This window comes from Crotalus tigris, unplaced genomic scaffold, assembly GCF_016545835.1.
Source record: "Crotalus tigris isolate CLP2741 ecotype Arizona unplaced genomic scaffold, ASM1654583v1 scf7180000018350.1424685, whole genome shotgun sequence".
Taxonomy (NCBI): Eukaryota; Metazoa; Chordata; class Lepidosauria; order Squamata; family Viperidae; genus Crotalus; species Crotalus tigris.
Genome location: NW_024096959.1, coordinates 925,961 through 946,765, shown reverse-complemented (window position 1 = coordinate 946,765; position 20,805 = coordinate 925,961). Strand labels below are relative to the sequence as shown.

General features: G+C 40.1%; 1 protein-coding gene across 1 annotated transcript in view; it reads left to right on the top strand.

The window, feature by feature from the left end:
- Nucleotides 1-20,805, top strand: part of NFKB1 (nuclear factor kappa B subunit 1) — a 79,460-nt gene that overhangs the window by 5,671 nt on the left and 52,984 nt on the right. Inside the window, exon 2 of the mRNA XM_039350706.1 lies at nt 16,632-16,684. Coding sequence (XP_039206640.1) covers nt 16,640-16,684 — 45 coding nt within the window. The 5' untranslated portion in view covers nt 16,632-16,639. The remainder of the gene's footprint in view (nt 1-16,631; nt 16,685-20,805) is intronic.

The following is a 20,805-nucleotide window of genomic DNA, read 5'->3' as shown; positions in this document are numbered from 1 at the left end:
GGAATGCTACAATTACATCAGATGGTTGAAGAAGAAAAAATGGCTTTGGAAGAATATCTGAAGAACAATGATGAAGATGCACTGACATTAGTATATCAGGAAGGCTTACTAACTACTGGAGAGACCAAACTGGCCTACAAGAAAGACCAAATGAAGAACAGAATAGAGGCATGGGAAGACAAAACACTACATGGCCAATACATGAAAAAAATAGCTGGGAAAGCAGATAATAATAAAACCTGGCAATGACTAAGAGCAGGAAAATTGAAGAAAGAGACCGAGGGACTAATTCTGGCTGCACAAGACCAAGCCTTAAGGACAAATGCATATAAAGTCAAAATTGAGAAGACAACACCAGACAGTAAGTGCCGCCTATGCAAAGAAGCTGAAGAAACAGTGGACCACCTGGTAAGCTGTTGCAAGAAGATTGCACAGACTGACTACAAGCAGCGGCATGACAAAGTAGCAACAATGGTGCATTGGAAGATCTGCAAAAATATCATTTGCCTGTAAGCAAAAACTGGTGGGATCATAAAATAGAGAAAGTCATAGAAAATGATAAAATTAAACTGCTCTGGGACTTCAGAATTCAACAGACAAGCACCTGCAACATAACACCCCAGACTTAACAATTGTCGATAAGAAAGACAAAAAAGTCTGGATAGTGGACGTGGCAGTGCCTGGAGATAGCAGAATAGAAGAGAAAGAACTGGAGAATATAACAAAATACAAAGACCTACAAAGAGAAATAGAAAGACTGTGGCAAAAGCAAGCAAGGGTAGTACCAATAGTCATAGGCTCCTTGGGTGCAATCCCAAAACAACTGGAGCACCACTTGAACACCATTGGCATTGACAAATTCGCTATTAGTCAATTGCAAAAGGCGGCCTTATTAGGAACTGCTTCCATACTGCAATGATATCTGTAATACCATCAAACGTCCACATCTGCCTATCCCAGGTCCTGGGTAAGGACTCGATAGGTAGACAAAATGCCAAATCCAGTCTGAACATCTGGCTGACTGTGCGATGATCGATAATAATAATAATAATAATAATAATAACTGAAGAAATAGTGGACACCTGGTAAGCTGTTGCAAGAAGATTGCATAGACTGACTACAAGCAGCGGCATGACAAAGTAGCAACAATGGTGCATTGGAAGATCTGCAAGAAATATCATTTGCCTGTAAGCAAAAACTGGTGGGATCATAAAATAGAGGAAGTCATAGAAAATGATAAAATTAAACTGCTCTGGGACTTCAAAATTCAAACAGACAAGCACCTGCAACATAACACCCCAGACTTAACAAGTGTCGATAAGAAAGACAAAAAAGTCTGGATAGTGGACGTGGCAGTGCCTGGAGACAGCAGAATAGAGAGAAAGAACTGGAAAAGATAACAAAATACAAAGACCTACAAATAGAAATAGAAAGACTGTGGCAAAAGCAAGCAAGGGTAGTACCAATAGTAATAGGCGCCTTGGGTGCAATCCCAAAACATCTGGAGCACCACTTGAACACCATTGGAATTGACAAATTCGCTATTAGTCAATTGCAAAAGGCAGCCTTACTAGGAACTGCTTCCATCTTGCAACGATATCTGTAATATCATCAAACATCCACATCTGCCTATCCCAGGTCCTGGGTAAGGACTCGATAGGTAGACAAAATGCCAAATGCAGAGTGAACATCTGGCTGACTGTGTGATGATCCATAATAATAATAATAATAATAATAATAATAATAATAATAATAATAATAATAATACAGAAGTTGAAATGAAAGAACTAGTAATAACAACAAAAATGGTAGAAAAAAAGAGCAAGGAAAATCAAAAATTGGTCAGCACCAGGTGAAGATGAACTGCATGGGTTTTGGTTGAAACATCTAACTGTTATACACCCACTCATTGCCAAGCAGTTCAACAATATACTACAAGGAGGAGAAATTGAAAAGTGGCTAACAACTGGGAAAACCTACCTAATAATGAAAAATCCAGCAAAAGGGGCAACACCAGGCAACTACAGGCCAATTACCTGCTTACCAACAACTTTCAAATTACTAACTGGTGTGGTAACTGATGCAGTACAACAGCATCTAGTTGAAAACAATCTCTTTCCACCTGAGCAGAAAGGAAACCGCCCCAATAGCACAGGAACAAAAGATCAACTCCTAATAGACAAAATGATCTTGGAAACCTGCAAGAAAAGGAAGACCAACCTGAATGTGGCATGGCTTGACTACAAAAAGGCATTTGACTCTCTGCCACATGACTGGATAATCAAGTGCCTAGAAATAACAGGAGTCAGTAGAAACATCAGAAAATTTGTGCAAAGATCGATGGCACAATGGAAGACACAGTTGCAGATCAATGGTGAGAGACTGGGAGAGGTTAATATCAAGAGAGGAATATTTCAAGGAGATTCATTGTCACCATTACTATTTGTTATTGCACTGTTTCCTCTGTCAACAATACTGAATAACTCAGGACATGGCTATCAAACATCAAAAACATCTACCAGACTATCCCATCTCCTTTACATGGATGATCTGAAGCTGTATGGAAAAACTTTATCTGAAATAGAATCACTGCTCAACACTGTCCATATATATAGCCAAGATATTGTTATGGAGTTTGGCTCGGACAACTGTGCCACACTTACTATCAAACAAGGAAAAGTGGTGAAAACTGAAGGAATCAAGATGCCCCACGAAAATAACATTAAGAGTCTGGATGAGGAAGATTACTACAAATACTTGGGTATCTTTCAAGCTGACAACATCAAGCACACTGAAGTCAAGAAAAAGATTAGAGGTGAATACATCAAGAGCGTGAAGAAGATCTTAAAGTCCAAACTCAATGGAGGAAATACCATAAAGGCAATCAGCACCTGGGCAATTCGTCATTAGGTACACAGCTGGAATAATGGACTGGACTCAAGGAGAACTAAAAGCAATGGATAGGAAGACCAGAAAAATAATGACAATGAATCATGCCCATCATCCACACAGTGATATTGACAGACTTTATCTACCAAGGCAAATGGGTGGGCGTGGAATGCTACAAGTACATCAGATGGTTGAAGGAGAAAAAGTGGCTTTGGAAGAATATCTGAAGAACAATGATGAAGATGCACTGAAATTAGTATATCAGGAAGGCTTACTGACTACTGGAGACACCAAACTGGCCTACAAGAAAGACCAAATGAAGAACAGAATAGAGGCATGGGAAGACAAAGCACTACATGGCCAATACATTAAAAAAAATAGCTGGGAAAGCAGATAATAACAAGACCTGGCAATGGCTAAGAGCAGAAAAATTGAAGAAAGAGACCGAGGGACTAATTCTGGCTGCACAACAGACAGTAAGTGCCACCTATGCAAAGAAGCTGAAGAAACAGTGGACCACCTGGTAAGCTGTTGCAAGAAGATTGCACAGACTGACTACAAGCAGCGTCATGACAAAGTAGCAACAATGGTGCATTGGAAGATCTGCAAAAAATATCATTTGCCTGTAAGCAAAAACTGGTGGGATCATAAAATAGAGGAAGTCATAGAAAATGATAAAATTAAACTGCTCTGGGACTTCAGAATTCAAACAGACAAGCACCTGCAACATAACATCCCAGACTTAACAATTGTCGATAAGAAAGACAAAAAAGCCTGGATAGTGGACGTGGCAGTGCCTGGAGATAGCAGAATAGAAGAGAAAGAACTGGAGAAGATAGAAAATACAAAGACCTACAAATAGAAATAGAAAGACTGTGGCAAAAGCAAGCAAGGGTAGTACCAATAGTCATAGGCTCCTTGGGTGCAATCCCAAAACAACTGGAGCACCACTTGAACACCATTGGCATTGACAAATTCGCTATTAGTCAATTGTAAAAGGCGGCCTTATTAGGAACTGCTTCCATCCTGCGACGATATCTGTAATACCATCAAACATCCACATCTGCCTATCCCAGGTCCTGGGTGAGGACTCGATAGGTAGACAAAATGCCAAATCCAGTCTGAACATCTGGCTGACTATGCGATGATCGATAATAAAAATAATAAAAATAATAATAATAATAATAATAATAAGAAGAAGAAGAAGAAGAAGGAAGAAGAAGAAGAAGAAGAAGAAGAAGAAGGAAGAAGAAGAAGAAGAAGAAGAAGAAGAAGAAGAAGAAGAAGAAGAAGAAGAAGAAGAAGAAGAAGAAGAAGAAGAAGAAGAAGAAGAAGAAGAAGAAGAAGAAGCTCCTTGGGTACAATCCCAAAACAACTGGAGCACCACTTGAACACCATTGGCAATGACAAATTCGCTATTAGTCAATTGCAAAAGGTGGCCTTACTAGGAACTGCTTCCATCCTGTGACATACCTGTAATACCATCAAACATCCACATCTGCCTATCCCAGGTCCTGGGTAAGGACTCGATAGGTAGACAAAATGCCAAATCCAGTCTGAACATCTGGCTGACTGTGCGATGATCCATCAATAATAATAATAATAATAATAATAATAATAATAATAATAATAATAATAATAATAATAATAATAATAATAAAGTTGGAAGGGACCTTGGAGGTCATCGAGTCCAACCCCCTGCTCAGGTAGGGAACCCAAATGGCTGTCCAGTCTCTTCTTATAAACTTCCAGTGTTGGAACATTCACACTTCTGGAGGTAGGTTATTCAAATTAAGGGAGATGAATCAAAGAATATATGCATTCATTATTACTATATTAATTTTGATTGCAAGATTGCAAGAAAGAATGTGAAATAATATATTCACAAGATACATTCTTCTTTTCAAAACAATTATAATTTATAATAAATTTAGATTATTCTTCCAGAGTGATAATCTATATAGGTACTGTTGCCATTTTACCTCTTTATTGTTGGACTGATCAATTATATATTTTAGAAAACTATTTTTTTTAAAAGTTGTAAACTCATACATATTTGGAAATATTGTATTGAAATTAATGATAATTATTTCAAAGTAGATATGCACAGAGGTCATATGGGATTTATTTATGCTAAATGACTACATATGGCATATTTGTTTTTCACATTATTTAATCCATTCTTGAACATTATGCTGTCTTAATAATTAAACTAAAATTATTTATTTAAATTAGGTGTTTTGGATCGCATCTGAACTTTTCAACAAAAATTCTGTTATAAAAATTGCAACTGGAAAATGCAATCATAGTATACCAATTCAAAATATGTATACCATAAGACTTATGAAATAAATACAGCTTCTCCAGAAAAGTAAATTCTCCCTATTTGTCAATCTTATGGTAAAAGGAACTATAAAGCTGGCTTGTATGGTTTCTCTAGAAGTAACTATTAAAGAAAAGAGGAAAAATCTTTTGAATCATAAGGTTTTCTGAAGAACTGGGACTCTTTGCGGTACATTTAAAGACCCTTACAAATTTACACTATGGATTTCTAACTAGCTAGAACTATGCTGAAAAGAAATTTAATTAACATTTAACACCAAAAGGGTTTTACCATCAAATATGAGACCGCTTCCATTCTGATTTTCTATAAATGAAAAACCAGGCAACCAAAGTTTCAAAATATGATTGTAAATCATCATTGTTCAGTTAACACATGGGTAGTCAACCTTGGCTCTTTTATGACACATGGACTTCAACTCCCAGAATTCCTGAGCCAGCTTAGCTGGCTTAGGAATTCTGGGAGTTGAAGTCCACGAGTCATAAAAAAGCCAAGGTTGACTACCCCTGAGTTAACAGATGTTTTTCTTACTTTGTTTTTTTTATTATGGAGTTCTGATTTTTAATGTTATGAAGTGTTCTAGCAATCTTGTATTTCTTCAATGATTTTTTAAAACAATTGTCTTGTTATGTAGCCTATTGTAGTATTTGTTCAGTATGTGGCAGAACATTCCGTGCTAACATCAGTCTTATTAGCCACCTACGGACACATAGTTGATGGCCCATAACCCACAAGATGTCAAGGTCTTCATCGAAATTGATGGACGAACAGCATTGCAGTACAAATGTTAATTTGATAGGAGATACTGACTAGCCTTGTTTAACTTTTTTTATATTTCTGGAATTACATGCCATGCTTATTAAGTAATCTTAAGTTCATTTCCTTTCCAACAGCAAATGTAATGCTGCCCCAAAAATCACATTTTTCATTATAGTTGCTGCATTTTATATGTGCCAACTGAAATGATTTACTACGATCCATTTTCAGTGTAGCTTGATAATATATTTCTTTAATTTTGCCCTTTGGAAACATAGAGTGATTTTTTTTTAAAAAAAAAAAGATATCAATACGTATTAAATACAGAGTTTAGCCACTTTCCGTCATAAGGAATGTAGAAACATATAATATTTGACACTGATATATTTAATATTTGAAATGTTAAAATGGTTGAGGTTTATTATTATAGTATTTATAAATCAAATCTAATATTTCATAAATTGGCATTCTGTCCTAGTTCAGAAATTCCTGAACTACAAGTTCCAACATCCTTAGGAAGTATGGTCCATGAGGATTGTTCAGAGTTGCCGTTGAAATGCCAAAGATTGTCAATAGTCTTTTAATTTTTTATTTTTTAACTATCCCCTAGCACTTAATAACGTACCTTTATTTAAGCTATATACATTTATTTAGACATAATGCTGTTGCACACTTACTAAACTACAATATAATGCAAACATAAATTTTATTATCATCGGGGAACCAAAAAAGTCATATGGCTCATTTTATTGCTGTGGTCTGGAACCACGCCCAAAATATTTCCAATGTATGTCTGTATGAAGCCGTTTCTTTTGTTTTGGTTTTAATTTGGACAGAAGTTACTGCATTTCAATAATCTGTTAGTTTTCCATAGATAAAAAAGAGGGCAGAGAAATGTGAGAAATATATGAGGGCTACAGGCCTAAATTATTCAATCTGAATCTCTGCAAAATTTAATACGTGTAGCAAGGTAATTGTTTTATAAGGCAGCAACTGAAGAGCTTAACTGTACCATCATAAGTAGGCACACTGAATGAGGGGATGGTTAAGTCAAGTGATGGGGTGGATGGAAATATATACACAACAAATAAAAAAAAGAATATGTTATGATTACATTGTGTATAACAAATCTGAGCAACTAAGCAACATATTCAAGAACATACTAAATATATAAATGCAGGTCTTGTTTTTCAAGAGGAATAAAATCCTATGCATAGCAAGGCATATCCCTACTTATAATGGCATACAATGGGAACGACTTGTGAGATGGGGCAAAGAGCTGCTTCCTAGGAAAGTTCCACAGCATACCTTGCAACGGCATAGTGGGCAGACCAAAGGAGTTTATAGGAGAAAGGAATCTTATTAATAACAGTTATTGTTGTGTCCTGGGCCTGATGAGGCAACTCAGCAGGCCCAGAAATGTTGCAAATGGTCCCGGGCAACCTAAAAGCTGCCCAGGACCAGACTGGCTGGCGCCGGACTTATGCGCATGCATAAGGTGCGAAGAAAGAGGGTTCCCTATTGGCTGGAGTGCCTGGGAGTTGGAAAATTATAAAAGGCCTGTGTGCCTGTTTGCAGAGTTGAGTGAAGTAAGGAGCAGTAAAAGAAGTTTGGTTACAACATGTGTCGTGCTTCAATGCCTCAAACCCCAAAACACAAAAGTGGCGACGAAGGTGGGATCGCTGCAAGGAAAAAGGCAATAAGAAGAGGATAAGCCTCATCTGAAGAGCCTGAAGCCTGGGAATCAGCGTCCAGCTCTGCACTCACCTGCCAGTACAGCATCACTGGGGTGAGCTTGGCAAACAGGCCCTTCCCCTCAACGAAGGCTTACAGCGAGGCATTCGAAGCAGAAGATGTCAAAGATTGGACATCTGTCAGAGTTTGACATCTCTCACCCTGAGCGCTGGAACTCCTACATGGCCCGGGTAGAGAATTACCTAAGGGTTAACCAGGTTCGGGAAGACGGCCTGAAAGCGGCAACCCTGTTGTGCGTCTGCGGTCAGGACACTTTTGATGTGGCCGAAAACCTGGTAGCCCGTGCATTGCTGGAGTCTGTCACCTACACAGACTTAAAAAACATGCTGAAGGATCACTTCCATCCCAAACTTTCTGTGATTGTGTGGAGGCATGCTTTTGAGCAGAGGGACCGGAAGCCAGGCAAGTCTGTTGCTGAGTTCATCACTGGCTTGAGACAAGCTGCCAGGCCTTGTGAATTCAAGGACCTGGAAGAACGCTTACGAGACCGCTTCATCTGCTGCAACAAAAAATCTTTGCTAAAGCTGAAGTCACCTTCCAAGATATCTTACATGAAGTTGCAGGAGGCACGAACTGTCTACCTTTAATTGGTGCCTCCTATGGGGGAGTAGAGTAGTTATCCCAGCCTCCCTGAGGTCTAGAGTTTTGTTCTCTCTGCATGAGGGACATCCGGGCATTGTGCGCATGAAAGAGCTTGCATGCAGCCATCTTTGGTGGCCTGGGCTTGATAAAGCTATCGAGGCCCAGGTGCACAGGTGCCAGGTGTGCCAACAATCATGGCCTGAAATGCCTCAGGCCCCTGTACACAGGTGGGAGGAGACACAAACCCCTTGGTCAAGGGTACATTTAGATTATGCTGGGCCCTTTCAGGGGCGATTCTTCCTTATCCTGGTGGATAGCCATTTCAAGTGGCTAGAGGTTGTATCTGTCTCCTCCACTACTACTGCTAGGACCATCCAGGTGTTAAGAGGAATCTTTGCGACCCATGGACTTCCTGATGTTCTCGTTTCTGACAATGGTCCTCAATTTACTTCTTGTGAGTTCCAGGCTTTCCTTCAGGCCAACTTGATACGGCATGCCATGTCAACTCCCTTCCACCCTTCCACCAACAGGCAAGCTGAAAGAATGGTGCACACCACCAAAGATACGCTCAAAAGACTCATGCATGGCAGCTGGCATCACAGGTTAGCAGATTTTCTTCTTGCACACTGCACCACACCATGCACTGTCACCGGGAAGAGCCCAGCTGAACTATGTTGGGGTCACCGCCTCATCACGAAGTTGGACAGACTGCACCCAGACCGGGTGGCTTCACAGGTGTCACAGCTGCGGGCCCCTAGGAGACTTCAGGTGGGCGATCCGTCTGGGCAAGGAACTATGGTCCTGGACATCTCTGGGTCCCTGCTGTCATCTGTAAGATTTCAGGACTGCTATCATACGAAGTGACCTTGGGAGACGGCCGCATTCTTCGGCGTCACATCGACCAACTGCGCTGGCGGTTGTCCCCCATCGATTCCGCCCCTGCCTCTGCTCTCAGGGGGGAGGAGGCCCAGGAATTTGGTCACACTTCAGGTCAACATCCTGGGAACAAGCCTCATTGTTTCTGGGAATGGCCGCAGGTTGCTAGGGATTCCCCAGGGGAGGAGCAAAGGCATCCTCACAATTCAGCTATTGCACCAAACAGGGAGTCCTGCGCATCAGCAAGTGCTCCGAAAAGGAAGTCATCCCGGGAGGTGACCAGCGCATCCGCAAGAGCGCCAAACAGGAATTCTCCTGAGGGGGCTTGCCATAGAGGCGGCTCCTGACTCTGGTACCTCAGCCACTTACACGGGGGACTGGAATGATTGGGCACACCTGCAACGCAGGTCACGTACGAGACTGGTTGCGGGCTTGAGGGACTAAGTTCCCAGGAGAAATCCATGATAGTTAGGAAGTCCTCATCTCCACCAGCGGGTTGGGGGATTTCCTCTTCTCCAAGGGGACCTGGAGAGAGCCCAGACAACTCAGCCAGCATGCCTCAACAGGGGTCACCTGCAATTTATGAGCATCAAAGTCCTGGTCTAGCGAGCCGGGCAGGTGAGCTGACAGGCCAGGCACCCTCCCTGACCTTGCATAGGTCGCAACAGGCTAAGGCCCCTCTTAAGCACCTGGGAGATTATGTGAGGTTTCTGTCATCACAAAGGAACCTTGCTGGTCTAGGACAAGGTAATGAGACCTACGCTTGGTAAAAGATAGACACACTAAGTCTAAAAATTAAAGAGTAGGTTGTTCAGATAACTTTATTATTTTATAAAAAATGTTTTGCCTGTGTGTGAGCAGGAAAATTCTTTTCTTCTTTTAATTAGGAGCAATTGTAATTGTGTGTTCCATCTAGGGGGGAGGGGTGTTGTGTCCTGGGCCTGATGAGGCAACTCAGCAGGCCCAGAAATGATGCAAACGGTCCCGGGCAACCTAAAAGCTGCCCGGGACCAGACTGGCTGGCACCGGACTTATGCGCATGCGTAAGGCGCGAGGAAAGAGGATTCCCTATTGGCTGGACTGCCTGGGGGTTGGAAGACTATAAAAGGCCTGCATGCCTGTTTGCAGAGTGAGTGAAGTAAGGAGCAATAAAAGAAGTTTGATTACAACATGTGTTGTGCTTTAATGCCTCGAACCCCAAAACACAAAAATAACTAAAGCAAAAGTTGGTTTAATTAACTGTAAAACTCCACTAGAACTCTGTCTATTTAAAAGCAGACTTTGTAGCTTTAACGTTATGTCACTTTTTCCTTCTTCCCTTCCTTTCTTCCAGTTTAAATTTATTCCCAATCTCATGAATAAATTCTTGGATAGTTCTAGAGAATTCAAAAATTTGTTCATAATGTTGCAAAATTATGTAAATCGGAAGCCATCATCACATTTTGGGATTATACATTGTAAAGAAGCATCTCTCAAGTTTAGCTTCATTAGATAAACCCAAATTATAATATGGAATCCTTGGTGCTTTCTGAGCTTGGTTGTTTTCTTGCAGGTGTTTCATTACCAGACTAGGTAATGTCTTCAGTACTACAGAGGAATGGGGTCTGCTCTCTGTTTATATATAGTAGTTTGCCTAACAGTGGGGATATTGTTTTCTCCTATGTATTTCCTTGATTAGGCTGTTGTTTTCTTCTTGATTGTTTGTCTGAGTTGGTACTTCCTTGATTAAGGTATTGCTTGCTACTTGATAGTTTGGTGTTAATCAGTGTCACCCCCTCCTTATTTGGATGTTGATTGCTAATGAGAAGATGTTCTGATTTTTACGTGACATTTTTGGTGACAGTTTTCTATGAATTTGCAATTAGATAGCAGTTATGGATAATTATTGATTGATGGATGGTTATGTACTATCAAGTCATTTTTGACTCCTAGATAGATTTTTTTTTCCTTTATGATTTGTCCCTAATCTGGCCTTTCAAGTCTTCCAATGGTGCACTGCTGGGTATCCTCATCTTCTCTTTCCTTCCACTTTTTTCAACCTTAGAGCCTTTTCCAGATAGCTAGGACATACAGTAGTATAGGATAATTTGAGCCTCATCATTTGTGCCTTGAGGTGAGAACTGTAGATTGATTTGTTTGATGATCCATCAATTTGTGTTCTTAGCTGTCAGTGTTACTCTCGAGAGTATTCTCCAGCACCCAGATTCAAAAGTGTCAATACTCTTCCTATCCTGCTTCTTTAAAGTCTTTCCTTTGAATCTCAAGGTTTTTTTAATGAACGTCATAACGTAGTAATAGTTGGATGTGGGCTAATGAATGGAAATTGTATTTAGTAAAGATAAGGTGCTGTAGGTGATTAGGAAAACTAAATCAGGAGTAGTGTAATGCTAAGTAGGAATGATCTTGGGAGACAAGGAGAAGAGGCCTGTGGAAGAGTCAAGTAAGAGACAGCATAGCCTGTAGTTGCATAGTCAGTGGAGCAAAAGTCTCCAAAGGATTCACGTTCTCAGACTGTGAAGGTGATGGTGGGAGAATTTTACTTTCAGACTTTCAAACTTCTATTAATGTAGTTTACAGTAAAGTAGAATTAGATTTTCTGGTTGTGTGTTCTGTCTGTTCTATCTGGTCAGCTGACATTCATCTGGGTCTCTTTTGAGCCTCTTGTACCATTATGTAACTGCAGGGGCACCAGGGACCGGTGGTTTTTCCACAGACTGGAGAGTGTGTAGTCTTGTGTGCTGCCTGCATCCCGCGGATGTGCAGACCAGTTGCTGGCATGCTATGGTCCGGTACTTTCACGGACTGGGGGTTGGGGACCCCTGTCTTATCTGACCCTTCCCTTTGCAGCAGGTCTCTGCTCCGTCTTGCAAGGTCTTTTTCATATGCCATTATAAGTAGGGATATTTCTTGCTATACATAGGATGTTATACCTCTTGAAAAACAAGACCTGCATTTATATATTTAGGATGTTCCTGAATATGGTTTGGAATGTAATTTTTTTTTGTCCAATTTAAGCCAGGTGCGCCAACAAATATACAGTCATTCTCCTCTGCTGGCAGGAAGTCTTCAAGGATCAATGTTCTGTAACAAGTGGGGAATACCATTTAGCTTTATATTATATCACCTTTGTTTCATGGTAATTGCTTCCCTTATTTTTCTGAGAATAATTTAAAATCATGGTTCTGGAGTATAAGACTCCAAACAGTTTTATTTAAGATGACAAAAAATTAGACAGAGTCTTCTAGCACCTTTTCTGATGAACAGGTTTTTAAAAATGCATTAGCTTTCAACTACAGCTCACATAACCAAATGGTTTTTCTAACCAATGTAAACAATGTGACATCATTCCTAAAGGATCGAGTAAAAAACTTCTACAGATTTCAGCCAAGATCATGCCATACTGACTCTAAAAAATTCAGCATTCTTTGAAGTGAGCAAAAATTAAATCCCAGTGCCATCTCTACTCTGGAATTTCCACTGCATCAGGACTTTTCCAAGACAAGACAACAAACCTTATAGAACAGAACGGATTTCTTTGAAGAAAAAGAAACAAACCATCCATGCTTCTGCAAACATATACTCACCAAAATGGAAGGACTCTGGATTGGATAGCATTTCCCAAGTTGGAACCTATGCTCATTTGGGGGTCTTCTTAGATTTGTGGCCCCTGCTTGAGAAACAGGCAGCAGCTTTGACTATGAAGACCTTACCAAAGGCCTTTATCTTGAGTATCAACTGCACCCTTTTGTGCACCAGGAAGTTTTTCTCATAGTCATTCATGTATTAGTCACCTCTGATATCTCATTTGGATTGCAGCAATGTGCTCTGTTGACTCGTTGGAAGCTACAGCTGACTTGAGTAGTTATGGTTGTATGGTTGCACCTTGGTAAGCTCATATTACACAATATATACTAGTCACCATTTGGCTTTCAGGTACAATGCAAGGTGTTGATGGTTATCTTTTAAAACCCTATAAGTCTTACAGCTGTTTATTTCCAACCTCTCTCCAATTGTCTCTGCCTATCCCATACAATCCATCAGGGTTGGCATGCTTCAGATCCCCTCACACTCATGGAATGTAATCTTATGAGAGGCCCAAAGCATGCCTCTTTTATTGCCATTCTTGCCCACAAGGTCCACATGGCTTCAGCCCTGCAGTTCTTCAGGAAAGCTATAAAGACCTGGCTTTTCCAGCAGGTCCCACCCAGTGGTGGGATTCAGCCAGTTCGTACCACTTTGGCAAAACCAATAGCTAATTTTTTGTTGCCCAGACCCAGAATGGACTTTCGGAAGAGGCATCTACACAGAGAACCGGTTGTTCACATATTTGAATCCCACCACTGGTCCCACCCATTGGATTTTGTCAGAGTCCTATATGTTATGATTATTTTAATTTTCTATTCCCCAAACATTGTTTCTATTTGTTTTTCGTTTATTGCTATATTGTGTTTTGAAGTTGGGTCCATCTTCAACATCAGGTTTTCTCAGGGTTGCTTGAAACAGACATGACAAATTAGGATTTTGGGGTCCTTTGTGTTGTCTGATCTTGGTTGTTTTTTGCAGATGTTTCATTACTCAGACAGATAACTTCATTGGTACTAGAAAGGAATAGGGTTTGCTGTCTGTTTATATACAAGTGTCTTCCCTTCATTGTTGGTAGGAGTGTTCTTGATGATTCTTTGATTAGGCTGTTATTTACTGTTTGTCTGAGTTGGTAGTTCCTTGATTAGGGTATTGTTTATTGTTTGATTGTTGGTCTGATATTAAACTTGGACCGTAATCTTCGCTTATCTGGATGTTGATTGCTGACAAGTAGGTGTTGTGGTCTTCTGGCTTTTTGATTGTCTCTTTTGAATAGTATGTAGATGTTGTTTATCTCTAGGTTCCGGTTGATGGCTGATTTGTCTGAGTGCCAGACTTCCATAAATTCTGTAGCAATTTTGGATTTGCCTTGGTCTAGGATGCTCAAAGTTTCCCAATTGAAACTATGGTGAAGTCTGTCCATGTGTTGTGCAATTAAGAAGTTTTTATCATGTGTTTGACTGCTTTTTCTTCTGCTAGTCTTCTGACAGTTTGTTCTTCATAGTGGCTGATGCAGTTCTTAACATTGCATGGTGTATATTACTCCTGTTTTTTCTTCTGCGGTTACTGTGTCTTTTGGTTAACTTAAGATATTTTGGAGGGCTTTAGTTGGTTTGTGTGCTACAGTGATGTCATGTGATGGTAATAATCTGTTGGTGGTTTCTGAAATAGTTGTTATCCCTTTCACAGCTTATGTTGGTTGTGCTGTAGTGGGTTGAGTGGTCAGGCACTTTTTGATAAAGTTGTGTGAGTATCCATTTGTTGGAAAATATATAGATGATCTGTTTCCCTTTTCAAGGTTGCTGCAGTGTGTTTCTGCTCATCTAAACTGCATTCTTACATAGCTTGTCTTATGGGAAATTGGGTTATTACTTTGGTAATGGAATTCTTGCTTGGTGTGGGTGATTTTAAGATAGACTTGTATTTCTAATTTGCTGTTGCTGCTTCTGCTGATGAGGCTATCCAGGAAAGGTATTGTTAGGAGTGTTGGGAATTAGGATAGTTGGAAATTAGACAGCATATATATTTAAATGATGATGATGATGAAGATGAAGATGATGATGATGATGACGATCTGGCCACATGAAAAAAGGAAAGAGAAATTATTTTCACTTCCGCTATTTCCAGATTTTATGGATTGTGCTAAACATATAAGCAAGTTTATTGTTAGCATATAACAATAAAAATAAAGTCCATGTGACACATATTGTTTGTTAATACGGTAGCATAATGGCATTCTCTACACTGTCTGTATATAAAATAAGCCAAAGATTAAACCATATGATGGTTTAGTGTGATACATGAATCTAGCCACTAAAGTCTAAAAGGCTTTATTTTCTCATTCCATTCTGTCCCTTCTAATTCTAAAATTAAATTTAGGATCAAAAGATAGAACAAATATAGAAAAATATCTTGTTTTTGTTTATTAATATCTGTTTGTATCAGGTATAAATATAATTAATAATATTAATATGTTAATATTAAATTCTCAGTAATTCTTCTAGAAAGGCAAAATTTGTAATATACTTAATTTCTTTTGTTATTCTTCAAAGAGCTGGTTAGCTAAATTAAACCAAGTATTTTTCTAGTAAAAAGACAAGTTATTAATATTACATTTAAAATTGGTTGTATCTTAACCTTGATGACCTCAAAGGTCCAACTATTATTATTATTATTATTATTATTATTATTATTATTATTATTAACCAATGGTAAGCTGCTGTATTTAACATTTTAGAACTTAAAATCTTGTGCATTGGTGCTTGTAAAATATAATCTACGTCTCAGATTACTTCTGCTTTTTTGATGAACTTTTTTTCTAATACTTTTAATTTACATCCATATATTGCTTATTCTTGAATCATCCAAAATTACATCAGATTCATATAATCATACCTATTACTTAGAGATGTGGGACACTTTTATATGGAAATCCCATGAGTGAAATCTTCGTTGTAATATATCACTCTGCTCTATAGCCTTGTAGCTTATGCAAGAGTGCTTATTCTGCTATGTCTCAATTCCTTCTAGGGAAGACTTATAAGGAAACCCATTTTTAGAAATTGTCCCTTGGCATGCTGTGACTAGAACTATTTTTGATGTTGTATTGGTGAAATGTGTTTGTTCCAAACCCAAACGGACTATTGCTCAACTACAGTCATCCTACAGCACTCTTTATGATCAATCTTGTGTTCATTGGTTATGTTTTGAAGTCCCTTCTTTTTTTTCATGAAACAAACACATTTTGTAAAGAAAACTAGCTAGAAAATTATTTTAGCATAAACTTAACAGGTTTTATGCAGATGGCATCTTAATTTCTCATTGATTGTGAAAAGCAATTCTGAAATATTTCCATTGTATCTTTTCTGTTGTGCAGCCTGTGGAATGATAGCTTCCAGCTCCTCATAATTTCACTGGTCCTGTAAATGTTAGCCTTCAAAAAGGTTTTGAAGATCTAAAGATAACAGGATGTTAGATGAGCTCATCCTGGGAGGTTAAATATATACTTCTTCTTCTTGTGCCATATCCGTTCTCGGACGTATACACTGGTATACCCCAAATGTGTGGTTTGTTGATGGTTGTTTTTGTTGTTTGGGGATATAGGTGTTGTCTTTCAAAAATGAGCAAAAGCAACAGAGACTTTGATTTGCAGATGCCATCTTTATTTTCTTAGATTTTATAGATGCTGAAGTATCTGACAAATTTCTTTCTTATATAGATGGACAATATAGATTGTTTTTCCTCTGAATTTTGTTCCCTCGTACTGCCAATAATTTTAGTATTAAAATTAGTCATTTTGGTCATTTGCTAACTATGTACTGAGTTATCCATGCCTGGTTAATTGTTTCAGCTCTCAGAATGGCAGATGAGAATTCTTACCTCTTGGGAATGGGAGAACATCAGGTGAGTATCTGTATAGTAGTATGGAAATATTAACGTGTAAAAAGTATATTGTTATATTCTCACTTTAACAAACGAAGGCTGTCAAAACATTGTACATTCTACAAAACATTTAAAAGATGCCTAATTCAGGAAAATACATGAGGTATCCCATAATGAAGCATTAAAATATCAGAAGTGTAGCATAATAAATGAATAATAACAATGTCCAGACATGTCATTGATTTAGTATGTTGTACCTCTGATATTTTAAAAGCTAAGTAAATTTCCCATTGCTGCCTATCAGGATGGACACACAAATTCTCATTACTATGCTGAGAAAAACTTTTCAAGAAGTGGGAATACCTTAAGTAAGATTTTCCTTATTCCCTTATTCTTTTAACCTTAAGCAATTTGAGTAAGAAGCCAAGCCAACGTAGAGGTTGGGGGAAGGAAAGAATTATTCTTTATTATGATCCGGTTGTCTTGAAACAACTTTTTTTTTGATATTATTAATCACACTGGATCAATGACAGTAGGTTAGGTTTTTGTTTTGGATTTTTTTTTTCATTTCTACCAAGCTTGGGGGAAAGGCTGCTTTAGTTTTTGGTTCCTTTGAGTCATTGTTGACTCCTCGAGTCTGCCTGATCAAATTTCGGCAGTTTTCTCAGGAAAATTTTGGAAGTAGTTTGACATTGCTGCCTACCATAAGGCTGAGAGAAAATGAATGTCCCAAGGTTGGTCACCCAGCTGACTTTGTGCCTCAAGCAGAACTAGAACTCATGGTGTCCTGATTTTAGTCTGATGCCTTAATTCCTAGACCAGCGGTTCTCAACCTGTGGGTTGCGACCCTTTTGGGGGTCGCATGAGTCTTTCACAGGGGTCGCCTAAGACCATCGGAAAACACATATTTCCGATGGTCTTAGGCAGGGCTTGTCAACCGCCTTCTCTCCCTACCCCCCTCCACTCCACCTCACTTGTTTGTGGAAAATATGCTGCTTGGCGGCAGTCTGCACGAATTCTACCAAATGTGCCCTGCAGGGGGCACATGAAGAGCGCAGGCGCAGAGCAAGGCCCCGCCCTCCCCAGAGACTCATTGTGCAGCAACCAGATTGATTTCTTCTCGTGCACGCAGGTCAGCGAAGGGGAGGCCGCCGCAGCACCCAACTCCTGTGCCTGTCAGCTGGTGACCCCCAAACTTGCACTTGTCAGCCGGGAGGTCTGGCGACAGCCGCCAGTCTCCTTTACCACCCCGCCCGTCCTCGACTCCTCTGCCCGTTCACATCCAACCCACTGGGGCTTGACAGGGAGAGAGGGAGGGAAGGAGGAAGGGACTCCTCCTCCTCTCCTAAGCTTCAAAGCACGATCAGCTTCCCAAGGGTGCCACAATCCTCACAAAACCTGGGGGGAGAAGCAAAGGGGGTGAGAAAGCTCGCGGCGGGCTCGAAGGAGCACCTGTCAGCATTGGTGACAAGAAATTCCCCACAAACCCAGGGAAGGGGTGGAGAAAAGGACCCCCCTTTGGGAGGAAACCGCCACCTTCATCTCCTTGGCTTTGCGCTCTTCTGTTCCTTGGCAGCCGGGCTGCCAAGCCTTGCTGGCTGGAACTTCCTTTCCTTCCCTCCCTCTTGGTCTCTTCCTCCTTCCCTCCCTCTCCCATTGTCCCTTCCTTCCTTCCTTCCTTCCTTCCTTCCTTCCTTCCTTCCTTCCTTTCCTTCACCTCCCTCTTTGTCCCTCCTTCCTCCCTCTTTTACTTGTCCCTTCTGTCCTTCCTTCCTCCCTTCCCTCTTGTCCAGGATCAGGGTGAACCTCTACAGCTGATCCGTGCTTCTGCAGAGCAGCAAAGAAGCAGGTCAGCTGTAGCAGCTCTCCTTGGTTCCTGCCCAGCAAATTTGTTCAAGCTTTGCTAGAAAACATGCCGCTTGCTAATTTAGCAGAAGCACAAATCAGCTGTAGCCCGGCGCTGATCCTGGGGCTTCTGCTAACTTAGCAAGCAGCATGTTTTCTGGTGAAGCTGAGCAAGTGAGCTGGGCGGAGCTCTCCTCTGCCTCTGGCAGCCTGTCCCCCTCCCCTTGTCCCTTCCTGGGCCCGGAGGAGGGTGAGGAAGGAAGAGATGAAGAGGGAGGGAAGGAAGGGACAATGAGAGAGGGAAGGAAGGAAAACATGGAAGGGAGGAAGGAAGGAAGGGACAAAGAGGGAAGGAAGGAAGGAAGGAAGGAACTAAGAGGGAGGGAAAGGAAAGGAAGGAAAGAAGGAAGGGACAATGGGAAAGAGGAAGGGAAGGAGGAAGAGACTAAGGGAGGTGAAGGAAAGGAAGGAAAGAAGGAAGGAAGGGACAATGGGAGAGGGAGGGAAGGAGGAAGAGACTAAGAAGGAGGTGAAGGAAAGGAAGGAAAGAAGGAAGAGACAATGGGAAAGAGGGAGGGAAGGAGGAAGAGACTAAGGGAGATGAAGGAAAGGAAGAAAAGAAGGAAGGAAGGGACAAGGGGAGAGAAGGGAGGAAAGGAAGGCAGGCACCCACCCCAGTCCCATCCCAGAGACCCACAGATTCCCCCCCACAGGCACTCTGCAACCTGAGTGATCAGCTGGCCACGCCCCCTGGCCATTGATCACGTGACCCTGGGACACTGTGAACGTCATTAGTATGAATCAGTTGTCAAGCATCCGAATGTAAATCACATGACCCTGGGGATGCTGCAACAATCATAAGTGTGAAAAATGATTATAATTCGCTTTTTCAGTGCTGTTGTAACTTCAAACAGTCAGTAAGCGAATTGTTGTAAGTCGAGGACTACCTATACTTTCCCATTTTTTCCTCTCTTTTTTTGGTCAAGTTTTTGATACCCCCCAGCCAGCTGGATGGGGGGTTGGGGGTCACCACAACATGAGGAACTGTATTAAAGGGTCGTGGCATTAGGAAGGTTGAGAACCACTGTCCTAGACCAAACTGGAGTTAAGGAGCTTTTATGTTAACATTTCTGTCACTTGTCTTTTTAGCTAAGATCACTGTACCCCTTAATTTGTATATTTATTTCAAAAAAGAAGTTTTCTTAATCTATACTCTAGAATTAGTTTCAAAGCTGTCTGATATCCTGTTTAAAAAAAGAGCTGAAAGTAACACAAGAGACCAGAGAGTCACTTATTCTACTAAAGACATGAAATAGACTTTTTGAAAGTAGACATATAAATAGTTTATTTGGTATTGCATTTTTAGGTTAGTGTATCCTGAATGAGTCATAACTATAATTTAGATATTTCTTCATCTTTACATTAATGAGTGGGAGTTGTAACTTTTTGACACTGATTAATCTCTTTGTAATGTATGATATTGAAAGTAGTGAAAGGCTAAATTTCCAAATAAATAGCATCCACCTACATAGATCTGCTGCACAATTGCTGGAAATTAGTTTGATCATCTGCACCACAGAGAGGCAATGAATATGGGTAAGGATACTAGTCACAGTGCCCATTAGGCTACCTATCCAAGGTAATTTAGTTTTTTATTGCTTTTTAAATAAAAAAAGCAAAGGTGGCATATTGCAAAACAAAGTGCCTAAAGTGAGCCTGTACCTTATACAAGCTATGATTTTCTAAGAAACAAAATATTGGTAAAAAACAAAAAATGCTAGAGGTTCCAGCCTTTTGCATTGTTTAGAAATATGCCCACTTAATCTCCAAAATGAAAATTTAAAAATAAATTGATATGGCATAAGGTATTGAACTGATGACAATGACCAACTTCAACGTTTCATATTTTTGTAAATTTCCATGCCTATCACCATTTCTTTGTGATTTCATGCACACGTGCTGTAAAATGTAGCCCAGTGATACTAACCTCGTGTATAAACAAATCCTCAGAAATGTGGAACAGAAACATTGATATTGAAGTAACAGAAGAAAGAGAGAGAAATGGAAGCAGGAATGGATAATTCATAGTTATATCAGGAGTATTTAGTTTTTTTTTTTAAAATTGCATATGGGATTAGGTTGTTGAATTAAAGGTATAATCTCAATATGTTTGAAGGAAAAGAATGTGCAGATTCCTCTGGAAGGACTAGAGTTTATTAATTATTACATGAATACATAATATATACATTTATCTCCAAGCGAACCCTGAGGGTCTTCCCTTACTTTGCACTCAACAA